At 57.0% G+C, this 12772-nt stretch overlaps 1 protein-coding gene across 3 annotated transcripts in view; it reads right to left on the bottom strand.

Moving 5' to 3' along the window:
- PMEPA1 (prostate transmembrane protein, androgen induced 1) overlaps positions 1 to 12772 on the bottom strand; it is a 59402-nt gene that overhangs the window by 8739 nt on the left and 37891 nt on the right. For all 3 annotated transcript variants that reach the window (XM_061207957.1, XM_061207956.1, XM_061207955.1), the window contains one exon: positions 553 to 707. In XM_061207957.1, the coding sequence (XP_061063940.1) occupies positions 553 to 663 (111 nt within the window). In that variant the 5' untranslated portion in view covers positions 664 to 707. The remainder of the gene's footprint in view (positions 1 to 552; positions 708 to 12772) is intronic.

The following is a 12772-nucleotide window of genomic DNA, read 5'->3' as shown; positions in this document are numbered from 1 at the left end:
AACTGCAGTTTTGTAGGGACAGCAAGGACCGTGCCGCATTTGTCCTTCTCACCCTTCCTGCACTCACCCCCTCTGCACCCCACCCTTGTTTCTTCCTTCAGAGCTCGGCCTCAGGGGCTCACCTCGACTGTCCCGGGTAAAGCAGCCACTCTGGGATTCCCGGTGATTCCTTTCAGCTTCCTTCAGAGCATCCGGTGCTCCTGTCTGTCTACATCCAGCCCATCAGGTAGCAACCCCCTGCGACTTGCTCGAAGCTATCTCCCCCCAATGCCTGGGAGGGTTCTAGACACACAGAGGGTGCCCAGTAGATGTCTGTCCAGTGGATGGATGGATGGATGGGTCTGGGGACCGAAGCCCCACGTAATGGACTGGTCCACGGACTCCCTTCCATCTGGGTCACTGCCTATACCTAGAAGTCCTCCCCTTCACACCCTCCCACCCCAGACTGTCTCCCTGCTGTCAGTTCCTGTGAGCACCCGACCCTGACACCGTGGGCACTTGATCAGGGGCGTCCACAGGCCCCCTGGAAGCTCAGGGAGGGCAGGCACTCACCGAGGACAGGGCGTCTTCCCTCCTCCTGCCCTGGCTGTGCCGGCCAATGAAGGAGCGAGCGGACAGTTTGTAATGGCTCAGCAGACACGTGATCACCACCACCATCACCATAACCACCACCACGATGATGGTGATCTCAACGAACTCCAGCTCCGCTGCAAGACCAAGGGGACACGTGAGACCTCGGGCACCCCGGTGCAGGCGGAGGCTCAGGGCATCTGAGCATCCACACATCCCAACACACATGCCCACCTAATACACAAAAAGCCCAGCACCCCTACACACCCCCACACACACCAACACAAATGAACACAGATGACACACCCATGTCCAGACACATCTGTCACACACACGAGACGCACGAAGACACACCACCCTCCACGGGACAGAGTGTGTGCAGGCCACCGCTGGGAAGAGGCCTCAGAAAAACCACATTCCGGGCGGCTGCAAACACTGCAAGTCTCATTTCTTTTTTTCGGGTTTGTTTTGTTTTTCCCCCAGAAGGCGGAAAAACCCTCAAGTGCTGGAAAAGGAAGGAGGTTATTTTGATCCTGCCGGAGTCGGGGCGGTTTCTGCTGACTCGAGCGGGTCCGTGTCGGGCGGCGCGGCAGCTGGCCGTGCCCGGTGCCAGCAGAGTCCCCAGCAGCGGCGGGCGAGACGCCGGGGACCTGGGCAGGGACAGGACGGCAGAGGGGGCGCAGCCGGCCTCCCCCAGCCTGAGGCCGCCCACGGACCATCCCAGAGGGCAGGCAGGAAGGCCCCCCTCCCCCGCTAACAAGCAATTAGCGGAGGGCTCCCCAGGGGCACAGGTTCAAGCTCAGGGCCACTGACTCAGCTTTTCCTCCCCCCAGAGAGACGCAAGGAAGCTGGGGGAGCGGGGGAAGGCCGCAGGTGGGGCCTGGAAAGCGGGCGGAGCGCGGCGGGCCGAGTCGCTCAAGCGGGGCCCCGCCAAACCCGGCGAGGACAAGCCCTCCTGCCGCCAGCCTCGGTGTCCCGGGGGAGATCGATGCGTCCCGGTGGCCGTCCCTGCTGGTACAGCCGCGGAAGCTCCTCCACACGCAGCCCGCCCGCACGTCCTCTCCGAAGCCCCGGCCACCCCTTCTTCCGCCCCACCCCGGGCTCTGCAGGACGCCCACCTTCCTCCACCACGTCAAGCCTTTGTCCAGCTGTGCCAATGTCTGCCTGGGGCCGTCAGTGAGTCGGGTTAGTCTAACCCCCAGGGGACACGTGGCAATGTCTGGGGACACTAGTGGCTTGTCACAACTGGGGGCGCTCCTGGAACCTAGAGGGCGGGGCCAGGGTGCTGCTTAATATCCTACAGGGCACAGGGCACCCCGCGACAAAGAGTGTGCTGGGGCTGAGGACCTCCGTTCAGGGCTGAGCGTACACACGGGTACTTTTTATCATCCCGTCTCACAGGTGAGGAGCCCCAGGTTCAGGCCTAGTGACAGACTCGTGTAGCCCCAGGGCCCAGCGCTGGTGGCTCTCCCTGCTCGACCACCCACTGGACGTCCGCCTCTGCACCCGGGAATTCTATCTGGAGCCTGGGCCCTGGCTCCGGCCTGTGCGGAGCTGCATCCCTCCCTCGCCTTGGGGGGCCCAGGAAGGAGGAGGAAGTAGCCAGGGACTTTGGTGAGACCTCCCCGAGCCCCAGAAGGCCGTGCCCCGCCTAGCGAGGAATCGGACAAGCCCCAAACCCTCTGAGGGGCTCCTTCGCTTTCCCGCCAGGAGGACGGCAGGGCCTGGGTTGGGCAAAGGCCAGGTCTCTGGCCTCAGCCCCATTCACCGCGGCCACACCTCTCGCCTCCCCAGACAGGCTGGTCCAGGGCCTGTCCGCTAGGGCCCGGGATAAAGCTGCCCATTCAGGAGACACAGAGGCTGGCTTTGTGCAACACCCACGGCCCGCCTCGGAGAGGCCTGCGCCCGCTCCCCCCAGGCCGTGCACTCTTCACCCCGCCGGGGACCTGGGGGTGGGCACCTCTCTGCCCCTCCCCCTGCCATCTCCAGGCGCCCTGCCCGCCCGGGCCTGCAGGAAAGGAGGTGTGCGCTGCCTCTGTCTCTGTCCCCGGCCCCGGCGGCCTGCGGGCCCCTGGCCAGGCCTCTGCCCTCCTCCCGGTGTCGTCCAGCGGCTGAGGCAACAGGGCTGGTAGGGCCTGAAAGAGAGCAGTGGATGAGGCCCCAGCAGGCTGAGTGGGTGTGAACAAACCCCACAGCTCTCCCGACCCCAAAAGAGCAGGAGGACCTGATTTCTGGGGGCCGGGGCCCAGAGTGAAGCGTCACCCCCAGAAAGGAGCCACGGGTGCCGAAAGCGCCAATGTGACCACCCTGGTCCCTGGGCCACAGCCCTGTGCACATCCACGTGGGAGAAGAGAGGGGAAAACGCTCAGAAAAAGAGAAACCACAAATCATCTCTAGGCTCTATTCTGGAAGCCAAAGGCCTGGGGTCTTGGCCAGAGGAGGAGGGAGACTCCTGCGGGTTCCCGAGACCCTTCGGCAGGTCCCCAAGGGGACCCCCAGGCTGGCTCTGGGACCCTGACTCGCTGAATCCATCCCAGCTTCCCTGTGTGGAAGGAGGAGGTGGTGCGAGGGTGACGTGCCCAGCACGCGGGGAGCACCCCCTCAAGGCGAGCACGGTTAGTGGGGGGCTCTGCAGCACTCCAGCCACGGCAAAGCAAGGATGGCCCGAACCCATGAGCCTGAATAGACAGGGTCGGGAAGGACCGAGCTGGGTATTCCGGGCCGTGCAGAGACACGGGCTGGGCGGGGTGGGGCACTGAGGGGTGCAGGAGAGGCCCCCCTGGCCGGCAGGTGATTCACCCCAACCCATGAGGCAGAGAACACCCTGGGCTGGGTGTTTTGACCTTGGCCACAGGGTGAGGGGGCTCTGGTTCCGCCGACAGCACCACAGTGAACTTTCACTCTCAGGGTGCTCCTTCCAGGAGACACTGCCTCGGGCGACAGAAACCCACCTCTCCGGGAAGTGCATCGGAAAGGAACTGCTGGGAACGGTGGCAAACTGGGGACCTGAGGGCACTTGCATGCACAGTCCCCTGCCCCCACTCAAAGGAACAGAGCTGCAGGCAGCCACCCTCACTACACAGGCTGTGCTGTCCACTTGGCCCCAAGCTCCACCTGGGCCCCCATTCTGCTTGACATCATCTGCCTGGCCCCTGTGGGCAGCCTGGGTTTCAGCATTCATGCCCAACTCCTCAATCCTGCTCCCACAGTAGGCATCACTAATCGAGCAGGAGCTCCTCCTCACCAGGTCCACAGGGCACTCTGGACAGGCACTGCTAGTTGAAAGCCCAGCGGGCCAAACAGGACAGCCCCCAGGCAGGCTGGCCCAGTGTGGCCACACCTCCCCATCTCCCCAGAACCTAGAAACTGCCTGGCCCTTAACGCCGGCAACACATTCAAGAGTTTTGAAAGCACCGAGCAGGCCAAAGCCTACAGGACGGGTGGCTTCGGGAGTTCCAGCCAAGGGAGGAGCCCCCAAGATGTGGAGCCACATTGATCCTGCTGGACATGGGGCCAAGCACCCAGCACAGAGGTGGAAGGCGTGGGTCCAACCACTGCTCCCCACTCAGCTCAAGTGTCCTGTGACCATGGGACTCACAGCAAAGCCTGGTCACAGACAAAGGGAGACTAGAGCAAGAGGAGATGGCGGGCTGGTCCACAGCCCAAGCTCCACGTTGTCGTGGTGACCACTCACTGGGACAACAGTCAGCATGCTAACATGTACGACACACGCACGGCCCTGCTTTGAGCCCGCCTCCCCCAAGTCTGTGAGGTGCCAGCCATCACCACTGCCATTGTGCAGATGGGCAAACCGAGGCATAGGGAGAAATGGCTCTAGATCAAAGGGCGGGGCCGGTCCCGAACCCAGAGCCTCCCTCAGGGAGCGAGAAGGGGAAACTCTGCTCAATTCTCCCAGCGTTCCCAAAGTACCTGTTAGTTTCCCCTTCCCAGGCTGGGAATACCTCTGAGGATGCCCAGTCCTGTCTTCCTGCATCTGTCAGCTACTAGCTGTGTGACCCTGGGTGTATGCACCCCTGTGAGCTCCCGGGGGGATGAAATAATAGACGTCAAGAGCTCAGGACGGGGCAGGAAACAGCACGTGATCCTGTCACAATTCCCAACATGCCTTTGGGGACAACAGGCACCCCTCACCCAGGCCGATGCCCTGGAAACGCTGAGCATGCCTCACGGGCCTCTGCCCCAGGGTCAGTCCAGAAAGGTCACCCAGGGTGGCGGCTGGACTTCTGGGCACTGGTCTCTGCGCCAAGGACCTGTGCCGAGGACAGGAGCCTTTGGGGAGGAAACATCACATTTCCCTCATTGTGTTTTGGGCGTCAAGTCCGCTCGCTGTTGGGGGGTGGGGGTGGGGGAGACATCCTGCCATTTTTCTTCATAATCTCCCCCTTGGGGTGGGTGATGGATGCGGCAGGCTCTTGGGGGTGGCCAAGCCCATCTTCCACATGCAAAGTAAGGTCATTCTAATTTGAGTGTCTTCTTTCCTCGTGAATAATTTCAAATTAACAGGTTCGTCCGCCTCATTGGAGCGGCCTGACCCTCCTTTTGTCTTCTCCTCCAGAGACAGACGCAGTCACATCGAGACGTGTGCACGGGCATCTCTGATCCTCTCCCAGCCCCTCTGACACTAGTGAGAGAGGCAGCGTCGCCGAGAGCCCCCTCCCTCAAGGCCAGGCACAGCCCGAATCCCTACGGGCATCATCTTATTGAACCCTCACCAGCGTTCTGTGAAGTAGATACTAACATGACCCCCACCGCCAACTTTACAGATGGGGAAACTGAGGCTGGGAGAGGGGAGGTGACTGGCCAAAGGCCACACAGCCCAAGAGAGCCCAGACCCCCAAGCCCATACTTTCAGTGCCAGGTTAGGCTGATGCCCCACACCCAACGGTCCTGAGTGCTGTGGCCCCAGAATGTCAGGAACGGTGTGGGTTCAAGCCAGGCACTTGTGTGGAGTGGGGCTGGTCGCCAGGCCGCATCAGGACTGGCTGCAGCATCACTTGTCATGTGGTCCTCGAAGCCAGTATCGTGGCCAGCAGTCAGTCACCGCCTCCCCACCAGCATGGAGGAAAGTCACAGGATGGGGAGAAGGACCTCGTGCCAGGCACTCAGGGCAGCTCTGGGCACCTCCCACGAAACTGTATGAAGATACTCACAGCTGCGTTCTCCTCTGCTGCTACCTGAGTGCCAAGCACCCGCCTAGAGCAGGACCTTCCCTCTTAATTCCCACAAACCCCCGAGGGGCAGCATCGTCCGTCAGACCAGGAGTCAGAGAACAGTCCTGACTCCGAGGCTTCCTCCTCCGGCACCTGGGGGAGCCAGGACGTGCTCTCACAATGAGATTTTTTAAACTAAAATTAAACTGAATAAAAATTCAAGTCAGGCTTTGAAAGGAAGCCAACTGTATCAAAATAGTTCTCAAACTCTCAACCAGACTTGCGACATAGGAAGAATATACAGGATCACACGTGTGACCCGGGGATACTATCACATTAAATATAACCCGGCAGGTTTCGATGCGATAGGCAGCCTGTGGTTTCCGCTGGCGACCACATCGCAGGTGCTGTGATGCCCTGTGGTTTGGTGTCCATGTTCCTGTTCGGGCTGGTTAAGGTAAAGATGCAATTCTTTTGCATCCAAGCTTATGGTCCCCTGTTCTTGGTGATGGAGCCACGACCTGAACCAAATGCAGGAGCCTTGGTTCAAACCCCTGTCCGGCCACTTCCCAGCTGTAAATGGGGCTGGTGTAGAATTCACCATGCGATGTGTGGGCACGACTGTCACTGGGTTCTCAGTTAATAATCGGAGTGGCAGCCCGGTGCTGGAGCTCTTTTCTCCTTCCTTGGCTGGAGAGCTGGGCCAGAGTCCACCCAGCTCCTGCCAGCCCACGGGAGGTCTCCAGACCAGACGACTCTCCCCCCTCCCCCGCCGCCTGCCCCCATCGCGTCTGCTCCGGGCGGCGGGGCAGCCAGCGTGCTTCCTGGTTAACAAGCAGCCCGTGCAGGCAGCCCTGTCTGGCCTCCCGGCCGTACACCGAGGAATTAGGAATTGGCACTGTCTGAAATTTATGAAAATCTAATCTCGTTAGGCCTGCCTGGATGCGACGGGCCGGGGCAGGCCTCATTGTCATTCAGTGGAGCCCTAGCCTGCCTGGGGTTCCTGCCACTTCATTTGCTGCCCCTCCTCCACCACTGCATTTGAATAAGAACCCAGCTCCTTCCCCCCCTGGAATTTCAAATAAAATTGAACCAGACGTCAAAGGAATAACTTTCTGATCGCTCCTGGTGCCATTTCAAACACCCCTGACGCACATTTATTTCTTAGGGTAAGACCATTTGTAAGTAAAAAATGGATCTTTCTCTTAAGGTTTGGGAGGTGGGCAGCAAATCTAGGCCAGTTTTCTCTTTTTTAAAGACAGACCGCACCGCTTACCCAGCACCTACTCTGTGCCAAGCACACGGCTGGGCTCCGGGCACCTGATACCGGAACACATAACCGTGAGATACTATCCACTGTTGTCTGGTGTTGGGGGTTAGGGGCAAACAAGTTCTAGGCTGGCTGGGGCGGGGGGACCCGGCCTTGCACAGGCGCCTGGGGCTTCCCGCATTGCTGCTCATGGAAGAATTTAGGGTACAGACTCAGAACACGAGGTCTGCCCCCAAGATTCCTGGGTTCGCATCCCAACTTTACCACTTAAACTGTGACCTTCAGTATATCACTAGTGTCCTCATCTGGGGGGGGAAAGAAAGAGGGATCACCCAGTCCCCACTTCACATGGCTGTGGTGAGAACTACATGAGTTCATTGGAGCCACAGACACAGGATGACAGCACCTCTGCCGGGAGACCACCTGGGAAGCCTCATTACGGGGAACCAAGAACTCCAGGCCCTGGGCCACACCTATCCCCTGCCCCTACGCAGACCTGAGCTGTGGAATCCACAGTAGCTGGAGAAGGCCCATCAAAGCGGGCCCCTCTGCCAGTGCGGTAGCTGATGGACGGTGCAAGCTGGGGGCATCTCCGCAGAGCAAAATAACAATCTCTCAGAACTTCCAAGAGAGAACCTTTGACCAGGCAAATCTCTTCCTGGGTATTTATCTCCACGTGCATTTCTCCTGGGACTCTCTCCCTTTAGCTCTCACTGCTCTAATAAGAGTTCTGTTCTGTGTTCTCTAAAAGGTCCCAACACAGCCCACCTCAGGGCCTTTGCATGTGCCTCTCCCTCTGCCTGGAATGATCTTTCCCCACATCCATGTGCTTGCTCCCTCCTTACCTTCTGGTCTCTGTTCCAATGTCACTTCCTCAGGAAGCATCCCTGAGCATCCTGTCTGAACCAGTGTCTGCCCCAGTCCCCAGGACCCCGTGTCCCGTGCCGGCTTCACTCTCCTCTGCAGCTCTAATCAGAGGCCACATGCGGCCTGTCTAACCGCTTATTTCCTGCCTCTCCCTCCTCGAATGCCAGCGTCCAGTGACTCTGTGAGCATTCTGTGTCCACAGCACCTTTCCCAAAGCAAACGCACAATGAATGTGTGGAATAAAGGATCGCAGTGCTCTCAGGTAAACAGAGGAGGGTCAGGAAGGCCCGCTGCAGGTTTGCACGAAAAGGGAGAATCACTGGGAACCACTTAAACGTCCCTCCAAGGGGCCGACGCAACCAGGAAGGCACGGCCAGCAGATCTGTGGGCACTGACACGAAAAGATGCCCCATGAGAAAGAGGAGAAGCCACCAGATAGGACGAGCCCATCTTTGTTTAGAAAAGCACAGACGTGTGTATTTTAAAACAAAAGCGAATCTTGCGACAAATACATATGCCCGTGACTACATGCGTCTACACAGACCAGGGGACAGGTGTGGTTACCCTGGTGGGTGCCAAGAGGGGACGGCCCCTTCCTTGTAACACACACTCCTGCATGCTCAGCATGTGTAATTACGTTCATAATAAAAGAGAAAAACAAAGATGTAAGAAGCATCTGTCAGTATCCAAACAGGCAGCCGCTCCCCGTAATGGGGCTTCCCAGGTGTCTCCTGGCAGAGGTGCTGTCATCCTGGGTCTGGCAGCAGGTCTGGGTCAAGCCTCTCAGCCTGAGATTGAGGGCACTGGAGCCCAGGCATCGGGTAGCCTCTGACTGGCCCTGGGAGATTAGGTGCTGCACTGAGATTGCCCTTGGTGGGGCAGGGAAGGGCCTGATGGCCCCTCCAGGTGGCCCCGGCTGAGGAGCCCAAGGTGATACCCAGGTGTCAGGTGGTCATCTAGTCCCCGGGCCTGGCCTCCCCTCGCCTGGAGAGGGGAGATGTGTGTGGATGAATGCGCAGCTTGCCCTGTGAGACTGTGGCTCCCTGTCTCTCCCCAACACTGGCTGGACTGACGGCCTCTCCAGGGATGAAAGTGTGTGGTGCTGTAGAGCGAATGGGACAACAGGGGACGGTCCACGCTCACACCTGAGCCACACCCTCTGCCCGACCACTTCCAGCCTTTCCTTGCCCGGCTGACCCCCTCTCCCCCCCTGGATTGCACCCGCGCACACGTGCATGCATGAACACGCACACACACACACGCGCACGCACTTCCCTGCTGGGCTTGCTCCCCACGCCCCCCCGAGCTCCCAAGCATGTAGGCATCAGTCTCTTAACTCTTATACTCATCTACTCTAGTCTAGAGCATCACGGGATGGGAGCACCGGACGCAGCTCTACAGCCCCCCACAGCTGCAGCCTAACAGAGAAGGTCCACTCTAGTCTGTCCCAGTGGTGGTGGAAGCATCCGGAAGCCCAGGGGACCCTACAGTCAAGGTTCATTAATTAGACAATAAATACAGGGCCAGGTTTAAAGGGTGTTGATGGTAAATCATTAGCCCCACATATCCTGCTTATGTGTGCGTCTCCTTTTAACTAGTAAGATACCTTGTCCTGGTTACAGGCGAACTGCCTTCTTGTACCCCAGTGGCGGAAGTGTGCGGAGCCTCACTCATTTCTGGGGCTTCACCCCACACATCCCGAAGTCACCTTTTGGGAGGTGGCCTGGGAAGGGGCTGCAGCTGGGCGATGGGTGAGCCCCGGGTCTCAAAGTGCGTGTGGGAACGGGGTGGTGAAATCAACTCCAGGGAGAGCAGAAGGTCTGTATAATCATTTTAGAACCTCACGATTAAATGCTCCTTCAATAAGAAAAGACAAAGCGGTGCCTTTTATCTTTCTTGCTATTATCCAAATGGAAAGAACTAATGGGACTTTCTTTTTTCTATTGTCACTGATATCGAGCGTCTTTAAACACCCACTGTCAGCAAAATAGCAATCACCGTTCGAGAGTTATTGGCAAGATGGAGTGAATTTGCGGTGAGAGAGCCGTTTCTGTCAATGGACAAGGAGGTGCAATGGAAAGTTATTTAAAATAAATGAAATGCGTTTCGTTAATTGAGGAGAGGAGGCATGGGTGAGTGAGGTGGCAGTGTCAATGGCCATAATCACTTCGGAGGACACCATGGCAGTACCTACCAAAATCTGAAATGCACACTACCTTTCCACCCAGCAATGTTAACTTCCAGGATTGTATCCAACAGAAAAATTCGCAGAAGGACCTGAGAGCATATACGTATAAGGACACCTCTGCAGGGTTTTTGGTAAACGTGAACAACCAGAGACCATCCAAATCCCACTAGACAAACCCTGGTGTATATATAGATAGATAGATATATATAGATATATAGATATAGATATAGATATATATCTCACTATCGAATACAATGGGGCCACTGGAAAGATACATAAATCTATAGTGGGGTTTCCCAACCTTGATACTACTGACGTTTTGAGCTGGATAATTCTCTGTGGTGTGGTCTGTGCATTGTAGGATATTTAGCCACACCCCTGGCCTCTACCCACTAGATACCAGTAGCACCAAAACTGCCAAGTTGTGACAACCAAAAACGTCTGCAGACATCACCCAATGTCCCCTGGGGGGCAGAATCACCCCTGGCTGAGAACGGCTGATCTATAGGTCGGATGATGGCTGGCTGTTTGCAATTACTGCTGAGCAGAAATAATGAAACTGGAACAGTATATATAATATGGACCCATTTTTATAGCAAAAATGAGGATGAAAATCAAATTGTTGGTGATGGCTACTTCTGAAAGAGGGAGTCTATCCTTTTTACTTTTTGTATGCCTATATTGCTTGTATCTTTATAACAAGCATTGACAACTTTAATTTAATCCATCTTAATTAACATACCAAAGAGACTCAGGCGCATGTGTGCCTGTGTGTGTGTGTGTGTGTGTGTGTGTGTGTGTGTGTGTGAGTTTCAGCACGCGGTGACAACGCGACTCACGCTTGCCCTCACCACTCAGGAGTCACCGTGTGCTCCTTGGAAACCAGCAGATGTTTCTCTCAATTACCAATTTTCAAGAGCCTGGTGTTTCCCAACATGAGCTCCGAGGGGCTTGGAGGGCAGCGCCAGGAGAGGGGAAGTGAATGCAGCTCCGTTTCCAAGCCTCTCGGACAAAGAGCTCAGCTCTGAATTGGCCCACAATGCGGCCGGTATTGAGACGCTTCTCAATAGCTCCTCCATCAACCCGGCCGCGTGCTGGAGGCTTCGGGGTCGGCGAGACCCGCTCCGTCAGGAGGGATCTCAGCGCTGGCCGCAGGTGCCCCTTCCTTTAGGACCATGAAGGGCCCAGCCATTCTGGGTCTCACCCAGGGCAGCGGCAGGAGATGCAGTGATGGCCAAGGTCAGACGTCAGGAGAGGCTGGAGAAGCTATAAGAGCAGAACAGGCTCCCCTGCACCCTCGGGCTCCCAGGAACTGAATTTGATTCAGCAAACACCTAGAGCGGCGTCAGCTGGAGCCCTGGAGCTGGCCTGTCTAGATCCAAACCCCAGCTCTACCTATGGCCAAACATGTGACCTGAGGACGTTATTTCATCTTCTGCGCCTCAGTTTCCTCATCTGGAGGAGCGGGGCACCAGGAGCAGCCAGCTTAAGTCATGCAGATGAATGGGGTGGCTGAATCCGTATCAAGTGCCCGGAGCACGTTAAGTGGCCCATAAACATCAGCTGCCGTTCACGAGGGCTACTTGTTCGGCTCAGAGCCCCCGGTCTCCTACTTTCATTGCTAATTGCCTCCTGATTGCTACACGATCCTCTCAGCCAACAGCATCCCTGCTGCCCTATGAGCAGAATCTCCTCTTCCCTTCTGCTGGGCCTTTGCCCAGGGTGGTCCACCTTCCTGGGATGCCCCCTCTCCTCCTCCTCCTCCTGTTCTGGCTTCTGACCCCAGTTCCCACTGCCCCAGCCCCCGCGGTCACTTCCTTCTCTGGCTTTCTCTGGCAGTTTTAAGCTCTCCCATATCACTGGTGGTTAATTTTGTAAATACCAACCAGGATATCTGCTATGACTGCCAAGAAAATGTATGTGTCATGACTTAGGCTTCCCTTGGTCTGTGTCTTATTGCCACTGTCAGTCTGTCCACACCATCAGGATGCTGTCTCCTTGTCCTGCAGCTTCCTCACAGCCAGCATAAGACTGGCAAGCAGGAGCCTTTCTGCCCAGTCTTTGGGGAGGGCGCACTCCTCTTCAACCCTCAAAGCCCACCTGTGGTTGTCCCAGAGCAACTTTTACATCCTATTATGGTGCCAAGCCCAGGCCATTGCCATGTGGGATTCCCAGCTCCAATGAAGAGGGAATCCCCTTTTCTGGTCTCTCGCTGGTGTCTGGTCCACCACGGTGCTCAGGCAGCAAAGAAACTTGTATTGGTCAATACACAGTCAGCCAAAAAGCAAGGAGCCTGGAACCTCCAGAGCAGTGCAGAGGCTTGAGGTGTAGACCTGGATGTGCCAGGCTCATAGCAAACCCTAAAGTGATAGCTACTATGGGGGCTGGTGCTAATAGATCAACTTACAAGGAGTGGCAGTTCTCACCTGCCTTCCCAAATCCTCTGCTTGGAGTAGAAGGGTACCTTGTGTTATGGACTGAACGTGTGTTCCCCCAAAAATAGTATGTTGAAGTCCTAACCCCCCAAGTGTGGCTATATTTGGGGATGGGGCCTCCGAGAAAGCAATTAAGGATAAATGGGGTCATAAGGGTGGGGCCCTGGTCCTATAGGATTAGTGTTCTTATAAGACACACCAGTGGGGATTCCCTGGTGGTCCAGTGGTTAGGACTCGGAGCTTTCACTGCCGGGGCCCGGGTTCAATCCCT

The sequence above is a fragment of the Eubalaena glacialis genome, chromosome 13 (genome assembly GCF_028564815.1).
Source record: "Eubalaena glacialis isolate mEubGla1 chromosome 13, mEubGla1.1.hap2.+ XY, whole genome shotgun sequence".
Taxonomy (NCBI): Eukaryota; Metazoa; Chordata; class Mammalia; order Artiodactyla; family Balaenidae; genus Eubalaena; species Eubalaena glacialis.
This window is presented reverse-complemented; position numbering and strand designations above follow the sequence as displayed.